Here is a 22,192-nt window from a genome sequence, read left to right on the forward strand (position 1 = left end):
ACACATCTGAAGGCTTCAGGTAAGTTTTCAATGGCTGATATTTTATTGTGACTTAACATTTTGTTGGGATTCAACCAGAGTGGCTGGGGCAACCCAGTAAGATTCAGAGATGGATGACATATAAATATTTATCATCATCATCATCATTATCACTATCATCATCATTAAAGAAACTATCAATATGCTTGAGACACATTTAGGATGAGCTTTCACAATATAATTTTGGGAGGAAGATGCTTACTTTTTGTCAAGTTTTTGTGGGGGGATCTAGCCATATGGACAAATCTTCACAAGAAAGCTTAGGATGATAACTGAGAAAAGTTGCCATGTGAAGCTTTCTACCTCTCAAAAATGACTGTGACAATTTGCCTTCCTCGAACTCGCCCCTTAAAGTCAGAATTAATTACATAATAACAAATGTTTGGAATTCTGTTACTGAAGTAATTCTGTAATTCTGTTACTGAAGTAACAGAAACATTGTGTTACATACAATCACAAAATGGGGTTATCATGAAAGACAAACAACTGACCACATTTTTCTGCATTTCATTTGAAAATTGTGCTTTAGGTTGCTTCCCCCCTCCCTGCCAAATGTTGGGAAGCAAAAAGCTTCTGTATCTCCACATTTTTCAGTCTTCTATCTTTTTAATAATTTAACTCCCAACTCTTAACTCTAAGCTCGTTCACCCTTCAGCTTGAAAATCACTCACAGACCATTCTTTGTATAAAGATTTTCTTCCACATTACTTACTGTCTTCGCTTGAATAGCCAGTTATTATATTGGGCTCAGGGCCAGACCCAAAGCTATTCACTGCCTGAACTTTGATATCATAAGGTACAAAGGTGGGGGTGTTCTTCAATACCAAGAAATGTTTTTTCACTGTTTCTTCATCCCATTCAACATTATCCTGTTGTTTCCAGTTTACTTTGTACTCCAGCCCCGGTCCATTCTGCTCCATGGGCTTCAGTGGCTGCAAATGAAGAAGAAAAGGAATCAGGTACTGTTGTTGTTGTGCTGGCTTACAGGAAACACTCTTTTATGAAACAGTTGGCTATATAATTCAGAAGTGCATCACAAAGATTGCTTTAAGCAAGGCAAACATCACAAAGATAGGCTTAAGGTAAGTGAAGGACAGAACGTTATGGCTTTTTAAAAGCCAGCAAGAGAGGGAAACAGATGGCTTGAAAGCACATTGATTATTAAATCATATACTTTAATGTTGGAGGCATTACCTCTCAATTTGCAGTACATTTTACCATGTCAATCAGCTCACATGAAAATGTGTTGTTTGTACTGTGTTTACACTATGACAGTTCTTTCAAAAAAATGTTCCATTGCAGATTTGTCCATTAAAACATAAGATTACCCTACAGAGTATTAAACAACTGACAACAAAAATCCCAAACTATATCTGATTGACTTATTGGATAATAATATTTTTATGGCTCATCTGAGGTACTCATCTAGCTCAGAGTCATTTACACAACAGTAATATGTATAAACTTCTATCTTTCCTCATCTCTGATTTCCCTCTGTCAAAGATGTATACTGGAAGTTCCTTGTGGGCAGGACCTGCCTTTTTGCAATAATAATAATAATAATAATAATAATAATAATAATAATAATAATAATAAAAACATTGTAACCTGCCCATCTGACTGGGTTGCCCCAGCCACTCTGTTACTCTGTAAATTGCTATGTCCAATGATGTCCTTGTATAAATAATAATAGCTGGTAAAATAATTTGCCAGAGGGAAAGAGGAGAAAGAAAAAGAGAATGAGGATGAATAAAAACAGTTAAGTTTGCTTGTTGTGATTTATAGAAGGCACCTGCATTCATGAATACATGGCATAATTTCTACATTTGCAGTCCTTGTAATGAAGGAAGCCAAAATGGAGGATATGGTGGAAACTGCCAAGCGTCAATTCACAGAAAACTGGAGGCAAAGGAAGATGTTATGGGCTCACAGTCTCCTTTCTACCCAAGGGATTTTGCATTTCATCAAACAATCTCCTTTGAAACTATTATTAAGGGCTGGGGCAGGTAGAATCCAAAGCAGTAATTAAACTTAATTCTTTCTTTAGACCTTCTTAGCTACTTCTATGTTTTCAAGAACAGAATCATTAGTAAGAAATTATTAGAAAACAGGAGCTAAGGGGGCATGTAAGGAATAAAAGGCAAAATCAAGGATGGTGGAGATTAAAGCTATTTCCTAGATGCTATCCTACAATTTTTCTTTCAGCTGCAATGAAGGTTGCTTTTGTTTTGCTTTTAAATCACATATTCAGCCCAGTGCTATGCATGCCCACTCCGAAAGTCCACTGTGTCTCTGAGGCTTATTAAAAAATGAACCAGGTAACTTCACTTGGACCATAGCAATTGTGTCTATACCTTCAATTAAATGAGCATTACCTCCCATGTCATGTTCATTTCATGTGGTTCAGAAGATTCAATTCGGATGTTTTCCGGGTTCTTGTCTGGAGCTATGCATCAATAAAATACAATGCAAGAGTATTTTAATTAACCAGTCTTTGTCCCTTATTCTTCATATGTCTACATTTACTTTATATGGTAAATTGATTAACTGCTGGCTAATTATGTGAATTTCCTAGTAATGATTATTATACAGCAGTAAATTATTCCAAAATAAACTGAAAAACTTCAGATGAATTTTACATTCACTGTGCAATAAAGTTATCATTTTTAACACACCGTGCCATTTATGGTGGCTTGTGACTTGTTATGATAACCACACACAACTCCTTGCAAATTGGATTTCAAAGAATGGATATATCAGCTACATTCAAATTATTATATTTTTTGTTTAATAAGCTGAGCTATGAACAAGGCATTGGGCCATGCACACAGTCTCTCTGCTCCCCCCCTCTCACCTGCAAGAAAACAGATCAGTGATTCTTCCATTAACTATAGTTTCTCATTTTTTTCCAAACTGGGAAACTGTGGTTAACAGCTTCTGAACAAGATTATGGGAAGATCGCTTAATATTTCATTTTGGTCCAGCCATTAACCATAGTTTGCCAGTTCAGCAAAACCAGGAAATAATAATAGTGAATGGAGAGCCTTCCTACTGTAGTTTGTTTGCTGGCTCACATGAGGGAATGAGCACAAGGAGTTCCACTATCTTAAGGAGCCATTTTGAGATGAAAGAATTACATTATAACAGACATCCAGTAAATAAATTCATCCCAGGACACCCTTGGATAATATGATCAATTGTCATGTAAAAAGCACAACAAAAACCCTACACCATAAAATGGATATGGTTTCAGTCATTTTGGTTAAAATGATTGAATAAGAACTAAATGGTAGTTTCACAAAGCACCAGATGTTAATGGGATTATTTTAAAGAGTTGGCCCATTGGGACTAGGAAAACAGAAGGTGTATCATTAGAAGGAGGCACAGTTTGAAAGCTAGGAAAGGCACAGAGACAAAAGTTTTTTTAAAATGTTAGGAGAATATAAATGAAGAAACCTTGCAGAACAGCTGTTCTATAAAAGGATTTTCAGGAGCCAGTTATTTCATGTTATACCAAGAGAAATTGGTTGTGAATAGAAATTTATCCAAAGTCCTGTGCTGCTATGAGACTCACTATAAATCTTGCTAAATAGCCCATCCAGAAGGCATGGTGTCTACATAAAAGAAGAAGAAAGCTAGCCTGAGTCTTAAAAGCAGTATATTTGGAGCCTAACTACATGTTTTGTTAATTGTGCAGTTTCTCAGAAGATATTTTAAAAATGGAATCCTTAAGTACATTTGTTTTCTAGTTGTAGCCTTTTCTGAGGTGTTGCCACCCAAACTGTACAAAGTATTCCAAATTCTGTCTTACTGATTGTCCTACCTGTATGGAGCATTGCCATGTACAAATAACTTCTATTCCTTGGATCTTATATTCCCAAAGATTGGGGCTGAATCATCATATATGTCTTGTTTTTGGCAGTCTTTGGTACAACCTGAAACCTGCATAGCCCTTAAGAATGCCTCATTCCACATTCCATCTTGGAACTATGAATGAAATGGAATTCCAGAGCATAACCATCAGCCCCCCCCCCCTTTGTCTACCATTTAGTCGGCTAAAGAGACTAAACAGGTGTACAGGTGTTGAGAACTCTAAAGCTGCCACACTATTTTGTGACAGATTGATTGGCTAATAATGATTTTGCTCTAAAACAAATTTTGGAATGTTTCTGATGGGCCAACACAGCTACCTGTACTTTTTGTTAGGATATAGTTCCGTTCCACCTTAAAAGGGACAGGCATGACTGTTGTGTGTCACATGCCTGTTTACATTTCCAGCACAGTCTGCTGGGAACTTCCATTTTGTATATTGCTTTTGTATTTCTGTTTTGCTCTGGAGAAGAAGGGAAGCAGACATGTTTTTCCTTTGTCCCCACTGCTGAATAAAATGCTGTATATAATGCTTACACATGGCTCTGTCCACCACTTCCGTTGTGGAGATTTATTCACTCTGCTAATTAGCATGCTCGGTAGCTTCAGAAGGCTACTGAGGCTCGAGTCGCTGATTGATTGATGCTGTTCCGTGACCTGGAGATCACCCGGCTGCCGGCCGGTGGCTGGAGCCAGCTTGGGGCCTGCCTGATGCCCCCGTCTCCCTGGCAGCATCCCAACACTTTTAATGTACAATACTGTGTCCTCAGTTAAATAAAACACTCTTTTCCTTTTGCTTCTCTTCTTATTTTTATATTTCTGCTTCTTTTTCGTCTTTTCTCCTTGGTGGGTGGGAGGGAGGGAGGGAGGGAGGGAGGGAGGGAAAGAGAGAGAGAGAGAGAGAGAGAGAGAGAGAGAGAGAGAGAGAGAGACTATATGCACATGAAGGTGATGGCTGGCTAGTGAAGTACTCTAGAGGCAGGGAAGGAAAGATCTCCCAGGGTGGAAGGCTTGAAGAAGAAAGGGAATATCCTAGGTGACAGCTGGGAGGGTCCACCCTCTTCTGTGTGAGACAAGGATTAAGATCTACCTTTGAGAGGGGGCTTTGTATTTTCTTCGCTCTTTTTTCTGTTGCTTTTTTCTTAAAATTTAGATTTGTTTGTTTTTATTGCATTGTGTGATGGAAACGTTTCAATAAAAAACTATAAATCAACAAAATGTTATCTCCTTAAGAGCCACACTTTGAAAAGAGAGGATCACACACATTAAACCAGCCTTCCCCAACTTGGTGCCCTCAAGACATCTTGAACAACAACTCCCATCAGACCTAGCCAACATGGTCAATAGTCAGGAATGATGGAAGTTTTATTCCAACACATCAGAAGGAACACAGATTGGGGAAGGCTGCTTTAAACAATGTTTATAATTATCCACAACAGGGTCTGGCTTCACAATGTCAAGACTTGGCACCAATTACCGAGTGGGATAGGAGAAAGCAGCTCACCTCCAACCAAGCCTATAAGTTAATCTGAAACAAAACAAAGCTTAGGAACTTGTTTCCCCCACAAATCAAAACAAAGGCTCCTGAATATGCATCAGGTGTATTCTAGGCTAGTATACCCTGTTCAATATGATATAATTAAACACAAGAAACAGGTAGCAAAGCGTACCAGCTGGTGGTGTTTCATATCGTTCTGACGGTTCGCTAGGCTGGCTTCTCCCAACGGCATTGACGGATATAACACGGAACTGGTAATTTACATAAGGGGACAGTGGTAAGACAACTGTACTGTCATTCCCTGGGAGCCTGATTAATTCCTGCCACTTTCTGGGCTCCCATCGGTTCTCTTCAAATTCCACAATAGATTCTAGAAAGGACAAGGAGTGGAGACACAATTAAGATCCCCGGAAACGAACTGGAAAGAAGGGAAGGAAATGATCAGCAACAAATAAAACCTTCACCAATAAAACTAATTAAGTGCAGCTTTCAGGGTAGTTTTGATCTAATTCCAAGAACTTGCTGTCACTCTATAAAAGTGAGGTGGCAAGACTAGACTCCCGCTTACCATTAATTGGGCTGTTGTTACTGCTCCCAGCATTCCATGATAGCCTCACACTTCTGCTCTGTTTTTCGGAGAGGTGGAGGTCTTCTGGTGGGTCAGGGACATCTGTACAAGAAATGGAAGAAACATAAGAAGAATGGCATTTGGCTGCTGCGCTTCACTCTGAGCAAGAGACATGTGCAATATTTTCAGGTGGGGCCTTCAGAGAAATCACACTGCTGCTTCTGACATTAGGGCTGTGCATATGACCCTGTCCATCTGTTCATGGAATACATGAGAGAAACATCATACCAGCCAGCTATGCCCCCCCCAGTACCGACATAGCCGCATGCCACACTCTTCATCTTTACCTATTTCACAAGAATAAAAGCTATGCCTGCAAAGAGCTCTTTGACACCTTAAAGACTGGCACAATTATTGTGGCGTAGGCTTCTGAGGACTACAGCAACACTTGTCTGTTGCATGAATTGGGCTACTCTAGAAAGTATAATCTGCACAGATTTTTGCACATATGCACACTTGTTGTTTTTAGCAAAATTATACAGGAGGGGAAATCCTACAGGGAATATTAAAAACACCCAGATTATAGGGGTCCAATGATTGACTACTCCATTTGAAATTGCAGCATTGTTGCATACAGATGCTAAACAGGTACAGATCTGATCAGCTCTGGGAGTCCCATGTAAGAGAAGGGCAAAAAATGTAGTAAATATGTAATGCTATGTAATCTGTAGTCCATACTTGTGTGGCAGAATACCTGGGCCTTAGCTGAGTGGCAGGCCACATACTTTACAGGCAAAGGGTCCCAGCTTCAAACCCTGGTATCTTCTGGAAGGGCTGGGCATGTCCACTGTCTGAAACCCCAGAGAGTCACTGCCAGTCCGTGTGGACAATGCAGAGCTCAATGGACCAATGGTCTGACTCACTTTAAGGCAGCTTCTTATGTTATTTTGGAGGGGCAGAACAGAAGGTGGTCTGTCCTATCAAACTTAAAAGGCTGGCTTTGGCATTCACCACTTCCTTCACAGGAAGACTGTTGAGCGAATAAAACATTTCCATGTGAAACTTGGGAGCAAAGCGTATGCAGTGAGAAATACAGTTGTTTTCCAAGGCCAGGCTCAAAACGCATTTCAGGCATCCACTCTATAATACTAGTGGGATGGGCACTGGCATCCAATATTTGTCCCTCATGCATTGCATATGATACTTCTTTCCGCTCCAATAGCCAGAACCGTTCCCCAACAAAGGTCAAATTCTATTTCTTGTCTCAGCCGCAGCAGGATTCTTATTAAGCAACTGTCCTGGTAGCAGGAAAGCAATGAGGCAGAGCTGGAGGAGGATTTCTACATAAATATGTGGTTTTTATAGATGGCTAAGAATAGAAGTGCAGGGTTTTTAAAAGGCAGCAGTGTGTGGTTGTCTGGGAGTTAGATTTGAAATGACAATGTATGGGGAAAAGAAGGATCGCAGTTGGGGGTAGCATTTGCAGGGCCATAATGAGACTGGCAGCCCAGGAGGATTTTAATACGTGTAAGGAAAAATGGGGGAAGAAGTGGATTTCATCCAGTTTAAAAACGAACCCCTCTTATGTGATGCTCATTCATCAATAAATATGTGAGTTGCACTGAAAAACGCCCCTTCAGTTGGGCAGGAGGCCTTTGAAAGTCACCCCTCCTAGAACCTTACGACTCCAACTGAATGAGAGAGGTTACCCCAAAGGTGAGACATATCCTGCTCAAGGGTCCCAGAGCCCTGATTGGCAGGAGTTGGGAGCTGCCATTCACCCTAAAAGTTGCCTAAGGGTGCTCACCGACCCTTGTCCCTTCCTAGTGAATCTCCCATGCGCAGCCTGGTAAGAGTGTGGTGCTAATAACACCAAGGTTGCAGGTTTGATCCCTGTATGGGACAGCTACATATTCTTTCATTGCATTGGGGGGGGGGGTGGACTAGAGGATCCTCAGGGTCCCTTCCAACTTTACAGTCCTATGATTCTATGATTCTATCCCAGCTTAAATGTGGCCATTGAATTAACCTAAACCAATGGCATGCCTGCAAAACTGCAACCTGGTACATATTTCAAAGTAGTCAGGAGTCAGAAGAATAGGTCAGCAGGGCACACAAACAGACAGGCCAGAAACAAGCCTACACAGTCCTGAAGTGAATGGAAAATCTTGCACTGAGAAATCAGAAGAGGCTAAGGGGGCAGAAGGTGGAGGAGCCTTAGACAGACTCCTGTGTTTCCCTCTCCTAGCATCCACATGGCATATGCCCCAAAGCCATGACTCACCCCTCCTCTGTCCCAGAAGCAACATCGCCTCTGTCCAAAGCCCTCAGGGTCAGGCGGCAAAGCGGCCATTTATGAAATGTGCATGTGAATAAATTGTGCCGAATCTGACTGATGTTGCAATGGGCCCAAATCTTCAGAACAAGAGCCATTACTTGGCAGAAAGGAGTAAGAACAGATTTTCCCAGAGGGATTTAAATAAAGCATCAAAATAACTCAGCATGCAAGCAGTGGTTTAAAATTTACTTACAAAGGACAGTTATGCGGGAATCATCTGTGGCAATGTCAAGAGATGTGCGGCCTACGCAGGTGTACACACCCTGATCTTCTAATTCCACATTTGATATAATCAAAGTGTCCATCTCCATAATTATTCTGCGAAGGAAAGTACAAATAAGACACAAATGACAGAGCAATAATAAAACTAGCATCCTGAATCCGCTTTCTTTACCTCACCTTGCCAAGCCTGCACATGGAAATCCTCTCACAATGAGGCAGCTTGCAATAATGCTTAAGTTGCATTTTAGGTAGTAAATTCATCACACACACACACACACAAACAAACAAATGCAAACATACACATTGCTAGCATTAACACAGTTTCAAGCACCTGCAACTGATCGTACCAACTTATAACAGCCATAGTTCTAGTAATCTGCTTTCAGGAAATTTGGAGATTATTCATTTACAGTCCCCAGTCCACAAAGTGCTAGACAATTCTTATTTTTCATTCCAACAACCCTGAGAGATAGATTAGACTGAGTGCTAATGACTAAATTCTTACAGGTCAAACCAGGCAAGATGAGAAATGGATGTGATCTAACTTTCCAGTGTTTCATTTCCTCCCCCTTGATAGTAGTCAAGGGGAAGATATGAATTGGATCAGCACCATAGGACTAAGGAAAGGGGAGGTTTAACCCCTAACTTATAGTGCTATTTCCCATGTACATGGCCAGAAAGCATCTCAGTTGCCTTTTTCCACCTGGCCTGGGAGGGGAGGGCCCAACTGACTCCAGCTACAAAAGCTGAGGCTGCTGAATAAACTATTGGGCTGGAGTGTTTTGTTGTGTGGGGGGTGGGATTGTCGCTGTTACGTTTGTTTGTTTTTTGTATCTTTGTTTTAGATTTTGTTGTGATTTATGCGGAAATTGTCCAGTCTGCTTATAATATTTTTAATGTTTAATTTATTCTTTATGTTGGGACGTGGGTGGTGCTGTGGGTTAAACCACAGAGCCTAGGACTTGCTAATCAGAAGATCAGCAGTTCAAATCCCCGTGATGGGATGAGCTCCTGTTGCTCGGTCCCTGCTCCTGCCAACCTAGCAGTTTGAAAGCACGTCAAAGTGCTAGTAGATAAATAGGTACCGCTTCAGCGGGAAGGTAAACGGTGTTTCCGTGCGCTGCTCTGGTTCGCCAGAAGCAGCTTAGTCATGTTGGCCACATGACCCGGAAGCTGTACGCCGGCTCCCTCGGCCAATAAAGCAAGATGAGCGCTGCAACTCCAGAGTCGGTCGCGACTGGACCTAATGGTCAGGGGTCCCTTTACCTTTACCTTATTCTTCATGGCTACTTTTGTGATGTTGTAGTTATGTGTTTTTTCGTGTTGTAAGCCACCTTGAGCATGCTTAGAATTGTGGAAAAGGGGCATACAAATAAAATTATGTTATATACAGTGCTTTTTTCTGGGGGAACACGGGGGTACGCATGCCCCTAAACATTTTTTTGAATCTTTGTCCATTTACTGTATTTATTTTTCCCAATTTGAAGTACAAAATGGTAATTTTCTTGAGTCAAAATGAGAGAACCCCTAAATATTTTTTAAAGAAAAAAGCACTGGTTATATATTTAATATCGAAGGCCTCCCAATTTATTGTTTGTAACATTGGGGGAGAAACATACATAATAATAGCTATGAGGGGTTGATATTGGGAAAGCAACACAAGGGAAGGGCTAATCTTCCCTTCCCTAAGGGTCACAAAAGTCCTGACCCAATTCTTCCCTCTCCCCATGAAAATGCAAAGGAAAGTTGGGAGAGCCAATCATGGATATTCCACATCTCATCTACTTTGCTCTATGTTGAAAGGCCCTGTTTGTGGAACGGAATGTTTAAATGTGCCATTCAGCAGTGTGGACATCTGCACAGATGTGTTTTCAGAGTGACAGTGAACCAGGGGAGGTCTGCAGCTCAGTGGAAAAGCACAAGCTTTGCAGTCAAAAGGAATGGGTTCAGTACAGGATAAGGCTGGGAAACACCATTTCTGAAACTCCGCAGAACCACTTCCAGTCAGTCCTGGAAGTGACAACACTGAGCTATATTGAGAAAAGGTAGTTCCCTATGTTCCTGACTGGCACTTGAATTTAGATAATAGTATCTGCACTTTTTAAGCCAGGAATGATCAGCTGTTGTCTCATAACCGCCACCCCAAAAACAAAATTAAAAAAACCAAATTAACAGGCTTTCTAGCAGGTTTCAACAGATAAGCAGCACAATCTGTTCATGCATAATGTTGCACATCAATATTGGGTATATATATACAGTATATGTACAACTCAAAAGAAAAAAAGAGGTGCAAGATAATGTTGAAAACATTATTGGTAGAATGTCCAGAAACCATAGATAATTATTTTAGGGACACATGTGGCCCATAGGCCAAAATCTGGTAAACCGCATTGTACATGCTTAATGAGTTAACAAGGTGGAGGTTTGTTTGTTTTTACTTGTTCTGGCTACATTATTTAACAAAATAAAATACCTCATAATCTGAACATGTGATGCTATCAGCAAAACACGACTTGTATTTGGTGGGTTTATTTGACTGGTTTGTTCAGTTCTGACCTATTCAAAATAAGTGTACATCTGGCCTACTGTATACAAAATGTAGATTTAGAGCTGTGCTTTCACCACTAGAGGTCCTTCCAGGACAACTATGAAATTATGTGCAGAACTGTAAGACTGCTTATATCTTACTGAGATAGAAAGTCATTCCAGTTTCATAGAATCATAGATTTGTAGACTTGGAAGAGACCCCAACAATCATCTATCCCAGTCACTGCAATGCAGGAAACTTTTGCCCAATGTGGGGCTCGGACCCACAGCTGTGAGACTAAGAGTCTCATGCCATACCGACTACCAGTTTTCCAATTTTATCCCTCTTGTAGCAGTCCAGAGGCTGCTGGACTAGTTTCATGCTGACTGAGTCTGATGGTAGCTGGAGTCTGACAACTTCTGGAGGGCCAAAGATTAGTCACCTGTGCTTCAAGGACTCATACAACATCTTGCCAAGGTCAACAAGAGATATTCTATTGACCCCATTAGGAAAAACTAGATATTTTCAGCAAAATACAGGGACAACGAATGGGTTGTAGGACTTACAATGTGCCACTGCCAAAAGAATCCTTAATCCCATACTCTACTTTTCTAGTTGACTGTACCAGGATAGGATTGCATAGTGATTTATATGTATATTTTATGGTTCTGCACTGGGAAGTTTCTGAAGTGGACAGAAAGGCAGTCTGCAAATACATGATTATTTTTTTTAAAAAAATGGTTTATGTAATGCTTTTAGAGCAACTTTCATCAAGCTGGTGCCCTCCAGATATCTTGGTCTATGACTTCCATCAGACTCAGCCAGCATGGTCAATAGTCAGGGATCATGGGAGCTGTAGTCCAAAATATCTGGAGACTATACCAGGTTTGGGAAGCCTGGGTTTCACTCAATGCACATTATCCCAGTAGTGCTCAGCACTGTTAGGTAGATCTGCATTGGCTTGGAGGAAGAGAAGCTTCCTCCGATGGAGGCACTTTCTCTGTCTCAGGGTGCAACTTTTCCCAATGGATGCTTCTCCGAATCCATTATGTCTGTGTTGCAAAAAATAAAAATAAAAATAAAAATAAAAATGAGGCCATGAGAAAGGCAAGTGGCATGCCTCACGGTATGTGATACTGTTTCCAACGTCCACCTGCTAAATGGCACAGCATAACTCCCCAAACCCAGGGTGCCGCTAGGAACATAGGAAGCAAACATATACTGAATCCCTCCAGTTTAATCATGTCTGTATTAATCTCCCAGACAGGGGACACTGAGCCCAACTTGGAGACACCAGGGATTGAACCTGGAACCTTCTTCATGAAAGCAGATGTGTTCTGCTATTGGGCTACAGCCTCTCGCTGACCCACTGTCACTCTGAAAACAACACAAACAAGTATGGTGTAAAATGTGCTCGCTTCGGCAGCACATATGCTAAAATGGAAACAATACAGAGAAGATTAGCATGGCCCCTGCACAAGGATGACACGCAAATTTGTGAAGCGTTCCATATTTAATTTTTTTTAAAAAAAAGGATGGTGTAAAACATCCCATTCCACTTATTTGTTGCTGACCCAGGAACTCCTGTATGTCCAAGCTTGCCTATGTTATTACTCCTGCAAAAGGGGTGGTGATATTTTAAACACTCCTGTGGAAATCAGTGGGAAGTCTCATATAAGACCTCACTGTGCCTGGCTCTCTGCTGCAGAGGATTACAGCACAAGAAACAGCTACAACTATTTGATGCCAGAATCAACAGTCATTAGAAGCTGCCTGTGGCGTTTGCCCTCCTAGGTGTATGACATCATACTGGGTTCATAAGTAAAAGGTAAAGGTAAAGGTACCCCTGCCCGTACGGGCCAGTCTTGACAGACTCTGGGGTTGTGCGCCCATCTCACTTAAGAGGCCAGGGGCCAGCGCTGTCCGGAGACACTTCCGGGTCACGTGGCCAGCGTGACATCGCTGCTCTGGCGAGCCAGAGCCGCACACGGAAATGCCGTTTACCTTCCCGCTGGTAAGCGGTCCCTATTTATCTACTTGCACCCGGAGGTGCTTTCGAACTGCTAGGTTGGCAGGCGCTGGGACCGAGCAGCGGGAACGCACCCCGCCGCAGGGATTCGAACCGCCGACCTTTCGATCGGCAAGCCCTAGGCGCTGAGGTTCATAAGGAAAGGGTTAACTAATTGTCAAATGACTAACCAATGGGAACCCACGGGAAGGAGTTAGAGTTAGAGTTAGGGTGGTTGAGAAGTCAGTCAGGAGTTAGAGAAGAGACAGAGAGGATAAGTCTGTGGGTTGGGCTAGTCTGATGTGAGAGAGTGAGAGAATATGTAAAGAGGACTCAGTCAAACAGTTGATATAATCAGTCAGAAGGTATTAGTAAGGTATAGGCCGGTAAAGAAACTAAAGTTAAGAAACTGACAGGAATATTATCTGAGAAACCATAAACTTGTTAATGCTTATAAAATAAACTTGGTTATTTGGTTCAATTTTAACAGCTGTCTGGACTCAGTGTTTTACCCGAGAGTAACAGGTTGGTGCCAACGGGGAAGCAAGCACAGTGGTGGCACAGGGATCAATAGATCGTTAAACGTCCATGTGTGATCGCCACACTGCCCGTTAGGGAAGGACCCTAAGTGCACAATCATATTCCCATGAATAAAAATTATTTATGTAAAAAGAAAGCAGAATAAGAAGAAAACTCTCATTTGTTACCTCCCATCCTCTGTGTCATTCTTTACAAGCTCCTCTCCGTCCTTTCTCCAAGAGATTTGAAAGTGGTGTTTCAAATGGGAGTCAAACTCAGCATGGCATTTCAATGCAACTGGATGCGATTTCAAAATTTGTGGGTTCTTCGGCAGAACAGATATTTTGGTAGCATCTAATAAGTGAAGAAAGACATTTGCCATTTGTTCATGTATACAATGAGCAAATTGCTTTACAGTCCTTGTGCCATTCATTCACATAAGAATAGGGGAGTTATCAATCCCGTTTTGCATATGATAATGATGCATTACACTTCCTTTGAGAAATTTCATCTGTCTTATTGAAATACTTTTGGCTGCCCTTGTATAGTTCACCAGGAATGACTAGCAGCTTTGCTTCAAATTTTGGTTTAGGTAAACTCCAAGGATAACAGAGGGTTGTACAGATTTTCCAGAGAAATGTCACTGTTCCTTTTGAAACCCTTTACTTTCCCCTTGACATTCCTCAGAAGCACTAAATTAGTTTCACATTTTGTAAGTGAGCCAGAGTTATTTGGCCATCATTCATTGTTCAGACTGACTCCTGAAAAGCTCTCCAGTGAAACATATGAAAACAGGGATGAGTGAATCTGTCGATTTTGGCTTCTCTGGGTTTCTTGCTTTCCCAGTCTTAAGTTCGGTCCTCCATATTTCTGTATACTTTAAAAGAAATCCTTGTGCAAGTTTCTCCCATAATATACACATTTTTGTATGCCATTGTTTCTTATACAGATTTTTGCAAGCCATTTCCCCAAATAAAATGCATTTCTGTATGCTTTCCCCCTCCATTTTTACGTCATCAGTCAGTTGAAGAACTGAATCACAAAATTTGGAGAGCTGCAAATTTGGAAGGATAGCTTTGTTTTGGTTTACAAGTTGTTACGGAAAATGTGAATCGGATACGCTCGCATTAAAATTCAAACTGAATTGAATTCCTTTGCCATTCCTAGAGTGAAAGACACACCTGTGGGGTGGGATCTCGGTTATTCACACGTTTGCCCCTGCAGTGTGGGATGGCACTGCGCTATGGGTAGGAAATATAGCAGGGCCCTTTATGAAATTCATAGTTCCTGAGTTCCCATCCCACCTCCAGTTTAGCCAAATCATGTCCCACCTGTGCTTTGCTAAGAACAGTAGATAAGGGAGATAAGGGAGAAGGGAGAAATCACAAAAGGCAAATGGTTCATGGTCCCTTGGCCCACCTCCCATGAATTGAAAGCACCGGTGTGAAGATGAGCAACATTTTACTCAATGTCAGCAAATGTGATTAATTTGCTCTTGTGGATATGTGACCTAGGAAAGCAATAGGTTCGCAAATAATTTTTGCTGATCTACTAAAAAAAAGTGCTGGGACATAGAATCATGGAGTTGGAAGCGACCTTAGAGGTCCAGCCCACTGTTCAATTCAGGATGCAACTATGGCGTCCCTGAAATTGGGTTGTGCAGCGTCTGCTTAAATACCTCCACCAAAGACGAGCTGCTACCTCCCAAGGCAGTCTGTTCCATTCACTGTGTAAAATAGTATTTCATTGAGGAAACTCCACAACCATTATTAATATCAGCTTCAGGTCTCTCATTTTGAATGGGGAGCATCCATAGTGATCAACCAGCCTTTAAATCAGGAACAATATACAATTATGCCAATTTTCAAAAGTGCAAACAGCATTATACTGCATTACACATATTTTGCTGCATTATGCAATTATATTTGTGGTTTTGAATAGGGAATGTTTTGAGTTAAGCACATCCATTAAGAAAATTGCATAGCTGCTTCTGATGCAATGCGTGATACCATTGTTTGGGGAGATGGAATTGTCTTCAGAATTAAACGGGGCGTTTTTCACATCTATACATGAGGCTAAAGCAATCAGATTTTTAATAGTAACTTGTGTTCATAGGAAGAATTACTTCTGACAGTAAGGGTAGCAGTGATAGCACGTCTCCCAGCAGAATTTTTCACCCAGCAAGTATAAGACCCAGCATCTTCCTTTCTCGTTACTCTGATTTCCAGGGTTCCATTCTGATCAGGATCAAGGTGCTGCATGTCGTAATCTTTAGTCCTAGGAAGTAAACCAGAACCACAAGTTATTTCATGTGGTTAGAGATTATGAGAATGTCAAGGCAGCCAGGTCTTAGCTTAACTACCATGATAGGAAGCAGAAGCAAAGCAATGACTATAAATCAATATAGACATTTCTTCCTTTCAGTCTGAAAAGATGCTTCAGCTCATAAATGAAGGAAGACTTGTCTTTGAATGAGCTGGAATTACATAATTTTGAATTAAGGCCACACTCACACCATGCTTTTAAAGTACATGGCTTCACCCAAAGAAAGCCAAAATTAGTTAAGGGTGCTGTGGAGCAAACTACAGTTCTCATGAGTCTCATAACTGTTAAAGTGCTATAAATGTGCTTTAAATGTATGGTGTGGATTTTACCTTAGATTTCATTTTTCCAGAAATGGTTTTCTTCACTGTCAGAAGGAATATGCACCTTCTTCCCACAGTGGCCATGTCCCGAAATTTCTCACCACCACATCAGGATATCTAGGATGATTGGCTAGTTCCATACGCTAACAACAGATTCTTCTTCTTCTTTTTATGGTTTTGTGTCAAACCATAGAGCACTTCTAAATGTGTTTTTGAATGCTACTCAATAATATTTTCATTTAATTAAATTCAGCGTATTTGTTTTGAGCATTAGCCATCGCAGAATTCCAGTAGTGGGATTTCTGGATCCTCCTTAATCAATACCCCTCATAAGCATACTTATGGCCAAGAGTTGGCATGCAAAGCCTCTTCTTTTTGCTGCGGACAAGTCTTTATGTGAGAAAAGATGTTCTGCTTTAGACCCAGCTTTTGCTGCACCTGCCTTCGCCTTCTGCTGCATATGTTTTGTGTAAGACAATAAGGAGGGAAATGGCAGAGGTGCAGGGTGCCTTTCAAGAATTTTCTGTGTATACTTACAAATCCTTGGTCCTTCAAAACCACCCCCAAATGAAGACACAATAGACACAGATTTTAGTTGAAGGTTTTTGGCTTTAAATTTTGGCCACAACTTTATTGATTACAGCATGTGAGTGGTTGCTTAGGCATTGGTTCCAGACTACCTGAAGCTGGCAGGAACAGGACTGACACTGGGCACCACCATATGTCAGTAAAGGAAAGCATCCTGGGGGAGTAAGAACTCCTTCGATCTCACAGCTCACCCCAGATGCTCCCAGCGGCTCTGGCGTGACCCTAGCCCCTTGACAGGGTTCGGACAAAAGCAAGGCGAGCCCCTGGATTCCTTTAACGGAATTCCCTAGCAGCAGCAATGGAGTGGCAGGCATAGCCAACAATGTCCCCTCCCCCAGTGGCGTAGTGTGGGTTGTCAGCACCCGGGGCAAGGCAAGTAATTTGCTCCCCCTAACCCGTGGATTTGCGCCCCCTAACCCGTGGATTTGCCCTAACCCCAGATGTTGCACTCGGTGCGGCTGGCCCCCCCTGCACCCCCCACGCTACGCCACTGCCCTCCCCAAAACATTGAACCAAATGCCTAACCACCAACCTTATAAAGTTGTGATGATTTGCTACACGGTAGGCAAAAACCAAGTGGCACCAGCCAATCAACCAAATGGCAAAATTCCTACTGGGCCCCTGCTCCAAAACAGACAACCCCTAGACAGGCATAGCAAGGTCATAAGGGAAACCCTAAATATAGGGAGAGGAGGGCGGGTGATCCGCTGCACGTCGCAAGAAAGCAAAACTCTCCAGCGACGTGCAGCAGCTTAAGTAGCCCCTCAGAAGCCAATAGCCAACCCAACTGACCAAATTTCTGCCCCAGCAACAGAGGGGCAACCAATGGGGCGTTGTGGCCATCTAAACAGTCACACCCCACAACAGGGAGGCAGTTTTTGGTGATCTCACCGCAACACGTGCCCTCCATGATGGAGGACCCAACTTACAATAGTGACTAAGTTTGTTGACCCATTTATGGGGTGAATGGTAAGATGTTTGCATTTCCTTCTCAACCTCGTTCTCTTTCTCTGGATTATCAGGTGTCTAGTGGTTTGGTTTAGGGTACTCAATCAGTTGTAGCTACTCAGAGGAGCTGCTGCTAGCTTTTCACGGAAACCAAGATTATAACCAATCAGGGTTATACTTTGGCCAACAGGGCCTCTTAGAGGACAATAACAGATCCTGAGTAGGAAAACGCAAGGAAAATGGGCCTAGTACACAACAAAGTCCCCTAAAGAATGAAGCAACACAAGTTAAATTCTGAAGTGTTCTTTGTTATCTTTTCAAAACTAACATTTGCTTTTTATTAAGCCATCTAAATTGCGCCTGAGCAAGAAAAGCCTCTGAGCAAACTAAGCTCTGTTGACCTTTGCCTTCCTGAAGATAAAGGAAATGGAACACCACCTCATGGGGGACCTTATCATTTCCATTGCTAACAAACAATGTGGGGTTTCATTAACCTTGGCATATTATTTTTTGAACCTTTTTTTTCTTTTTCTTTTTTTATTAAAATTTTTATTACATTTTCAGTTTACAGAAAAGAAAAAGAAGGACAAACCAGAAAAAAGAAAGAAAGAAAAACAATCCAACTTTCAAAATACATTTTTAGATTACTAACTGGACTTCCCCACATCTCCCTCACCCTGCGTTCTTTACAATAAACAGATCAGCAAATTATTACCTTGTTTCGTATCTTATTTATATCTTTCAGAGTGTTTTACTTCTAAATTTAAAGTACCTTTTGTCAAATATTTATACCTTAAGATAATACATAAAATAACTTTAAATTTCAACTTTTTCTTACTTACAACTTAACTTTCTATTTTCCTAATCTAATTGCAGGAGCTAAAATTTCCAAGTCATGCAGATTCTTAACATTCATACAACTTATAATGTTTTTGTAAATAGTCCTTAAATTTCTTCCAGTCCTCTTCCATTGTCTCTTCTCCCAGATCTCGGATTCTGCCAGTCATTTCAGCCAGTTCCATATAGTCCATCAACTGCGTCTGCCACTCTTCCAGCGTGGGAAGGTCTTGTATCTTCCAATATTTTGCAATGAGTATTCTTGCTGCTGTAGTTGCATACATAAAAAAAGTTCTATCCTTCTTTAACACCTTTTGGTCCACAATGCCCAGGAGGAAGGCCTCTGGTTTCTTAGGGAAGGTGTATCTAAACACCTTTTTTAACTCATTATAGATCATTTCCCAGAAGGCCTTCACTTTTGGACAAGTCCACCAAAGATGAAAGAATGTCCCTTCAGCCTCCTTACATTTCCAACATTTATTATCAGACCGATGATATATTTTTGCAAGTTTGACTGGGGTCATGTACCACCTATATATCATTTTCATAATATTTTCCTTCAGGGCATTACATGCCGTGAATTTCATTCCAGTGGTCCATAACCTTTCCCAGTCTTCTAACATAGTGTTGTACCCAATATCCTGAGCCCATTTTATCATGGCTGATTTGACTATCTCATCCTGGGTGTTCCATTTAAGCAGCAAGTTATACATTCTCGAAAGCGCCTTGGTCTTAGGTTCTAACAGTTCTGTCTCTAATTTCGATTTTTCCACCTGGAATCCTATTTTTTTGTCTGACTTAAAAACCTCTTGAATTTGAGCATAATGAAACCAGTCTTGCACCCTATTCTTTAATTTTTCAAAGCTCTGCAGCCTCCAATTATCTCCAATTTTTTCTATTATTTCCCAGTATTTCGGCCATCCGGCCTCCATATTGGGTTTTTTTTGAACCTTGGCCTCCGCTGGTGATAACCACCTCGGGGTCTTACCTTCCAATAAGTCTTTGTATTTTGTCCAGACCATAAATATAGCTTTCCTGACAATATGGTTTTTAAACATTTTATGAACCTTTACCTTATCGTACCACAAATATGCATGCCATCCAAAAACATTATTATACCCTTCCAGATCTAGGACGTCAGTGTTCTCAAGGAGTAACCAATCTTTCATCCAGCAGAAAGCCGCAACTTCATAATATGACCTTAAATCTGGCAGGGCAAACCCCCCTCTCTCTTTTGCATCCGTTAATATTTTAAATTTTATTCGGGGCTTTTTGCCCTGCCAGACAAACCTAGAAATATCTTTCTGCCACTTCCCAAAACACTCCACTCTGTCCACGATCTGTAGGGTCTGAAACAAAAATAACATCTTCGGCAATACATTCATCTTTATAGCTGCAATTCGACCCAACAAGGAAAGTTTCAATCTTGACCAGATCTCTAAATCTCTCTTAATTTCTGACCAGCATTTTTCATAATTATCTTTAAATAGATTCAAATTTTTGGCAGACAAGTTTACCCTTAGGTATTTTACCTTTTTAACAACATTTAACTCTGTCTCTTTCTGAAACCCATCTATTTCCAAAGGTGTCAGATTTTTCTCCAAAACCTTGGTTTTTTGCTTGTTCAGTTTGAACCCCGCTACCCGACCAAATTCATAAATTAATTCTAACACTCTCTTCGTACTAGATTCTGGCTCCTGTAGTGTTAAAACCAAATCATCTGCAAAAGCTTTCAATTTAAATTGTTTCACTGTATTCCTTGTACCAACCGGTCTTCCCTAATCATGTTCAAAAGCACCTCCAGAACAGAAATAAATAACAGAGGGGATAAGGGGCAACCTTGTCGTGTTCCTTTTTCAATTTTAAATTCTTCTGTCACCACATTGTTTACTATCAGTTTAGCTTTCTGCTCTGAATAAATTGCCTCTATTCCATTTTCAAACCCCCGTCCCACTCCCATCCCTTCCAAATTTTTCTTCATAAACCTCCAAGAAATGTTATCAAAGGCCTTCTCCGCATCAACAAAAATTAACACTGATTTTGTATTAATGTTGGTTTGCAAAAGTTCCAAAATATCAATAATATTCCTAGTATTATCAGACAAATGTCTTCCTGGGAGAAAGCCTGCCTGGTCCTTGTGAATTACTTCATTTAATACTTTTTTTAAATCTACTTGCCAAAATATCTGCAAAAATTTTGTAATCCACATTTAGGAGTGAGATGGGATGGTAGTTCTTAAGTTGAGTCTTTTCAGTTTCCACTTTAGGGATCAATGTGATGAAGGCTTCTTTCCACGATTCCGGTGCCTTCTTCCCCTCCAAAATCTGATTGTATACCTCCATTAATGGTTGTATCAAATAATCTTTCAATATCTTATAATACTTGGAGGTAAGCCCATCCGGACCTGGAGATTTGCCTAGTTGCATATTCTGGATGGCACCCTCTATTTCTTGTTGTGTTATTTTATGATTCAGGATTGTTCTCTTTTCCTGGGCAAGTTTTGGTAAACCATTTGTTTTCAAAAATTGGTCTATCTCCTTCTCCTCTTGTGGCCCTTGAGTATAGAGCTTTTTGAAATATCTCTGGAAACACTTCCTAATTTCTTCGGGTTTCTGGATATCTTTCCCTTCAATCTCTAGATTGGTGACTGTATTCAATTTTTGTCTCTTTTTCAATTGCCATGCTAATAGTTTCCCACACTTGTTAGCTGATTCAAATGATCTTTGTTTCATTTGTTTAATTTTCCACTCAACTTCTTGATTTATCAATTTCGCGTACTGTGCTTGGTAAAATTTAATTTCTCTCAAGATCTCCTTCGATTTTGGCTTAGATCTCAACTTTTTCTCTCCATCTCTTATCTTCTCTAAAATCTTATCTTTTTTCCCATTCCAGATTCTTTTCTTTATCGTGTTCTGTTGTATCAGAAACCCTCTCATAACTGCTTTGCTTGCATCCCAGATTGTTCTCCTTTCCACCGTATTTATTTCAAAATAATCTTTCAAGGTTTTTTGGGCCTTCTTCACAATCTCCTGATCTCTTAATAGGGTGTCATTCATTTTCCATCTAAAGGAGCCGATTGGAGTAAGTCTTAATTCCATTTTCATAGCGTTATGGTCGGAGCAATTTTTGGGGCAGATTTCCACTTTTCTAATCATAGGTGCCAGCCTTCTAGTTTTCCATATTTGGTCTATTCTTGTCCATGACAGATGAGCCTCAGAAAAGAAAGTTCCTTCTCTACCTAAGGGATTCTTAGTCCTCCAAATATCGATTAAGTCCATATTATCAGTTAGTTCAAAAAAAGTTTTGGGTAGTCTGCCATCTTTTGTTAGACTTAGGTCTTGTGACTTATCCATATTTGTAGAGACCACTCCGTTCATATCTCCCATCATAATGATGTTGGTGTAGTCCAAATAGTCCAGGATTGTCTCATGCAGTTTCCTATAAAATTCTGATTTCCCCTCGTTCGGTGCATAAATTCCTAATAGCAAAAATTTTTCTCCTTGGGCCTGTATTTCAATAGCCAAAACTCTTCCTTGCTCATCTTTGAATAAAAATTTTGGTGACAGGCTCTCCTTTGCATAAATC

General features: G+C 40.8%; 1 protein-coding gene and 1 long non-coding RNA gene across 5 annotated transcripts in view; both read right to left on the reverse strand.

Moving 5' to 3' along the window:
- Positions 1–22,192, reverse strand: part of LOC307209216 — a 350,788-nt gene that overhangs the window by 23,313 nt on the left and 305,283 nt on the right. The window lies entirely within an intron of this gene.
- The window catches only part of CHL1 (cell adhesion molecule L1 like), a 204,882-nt gene that overhangs the window by 23,313 nt on the left and 159,377 nt on the right, over positions 1–22,192 (reverse strand). For all 4 annotated transcript variants that reach the window (XM_079958424.1, XM_079958422.1, XM_079958425.1 and 1 more), the window contains 7 exons: positions 15,715–15,866; positions 13,778–13,943; positions 8,507–8,631; positions 5,976–6,077; positions 5,580–5,777; positions 2,415–2,485; positions 752–971 (listed from right to left, as the gene is read on the reverse strand). In XM_079958424.1, coding sequence (XP_079814550.1) covers positions 752–971; positions 2,415–2,485; positions 5,580–5,777; positions 5,976–6,077; positions 8,507–8,631; positions 13,778–13,943; positions 15,715–15,866 — 1,034 coding nt within the window. The remainder of the gene's footprint in view (positions 1–751; positions 972–2,414; positions 2,486–5,579; positions 5,778–5,975; positions 6,078–8,506; positions 8,632–13,777; positions 13,944–15,714; positions 15,867–22,192) is intronic.

The sequence above is a fragment of the Podarcis cretensis genome, assembly GCF_951804945.1.
Source record: "Podarcis cretensis genome assembly, chromosome: 2".
NCBI lineage: Eukaryota > Metazoa > Chordata > Lepidosauria > Squamata > Lacertidae > Podarcis > Podarcis cretensis.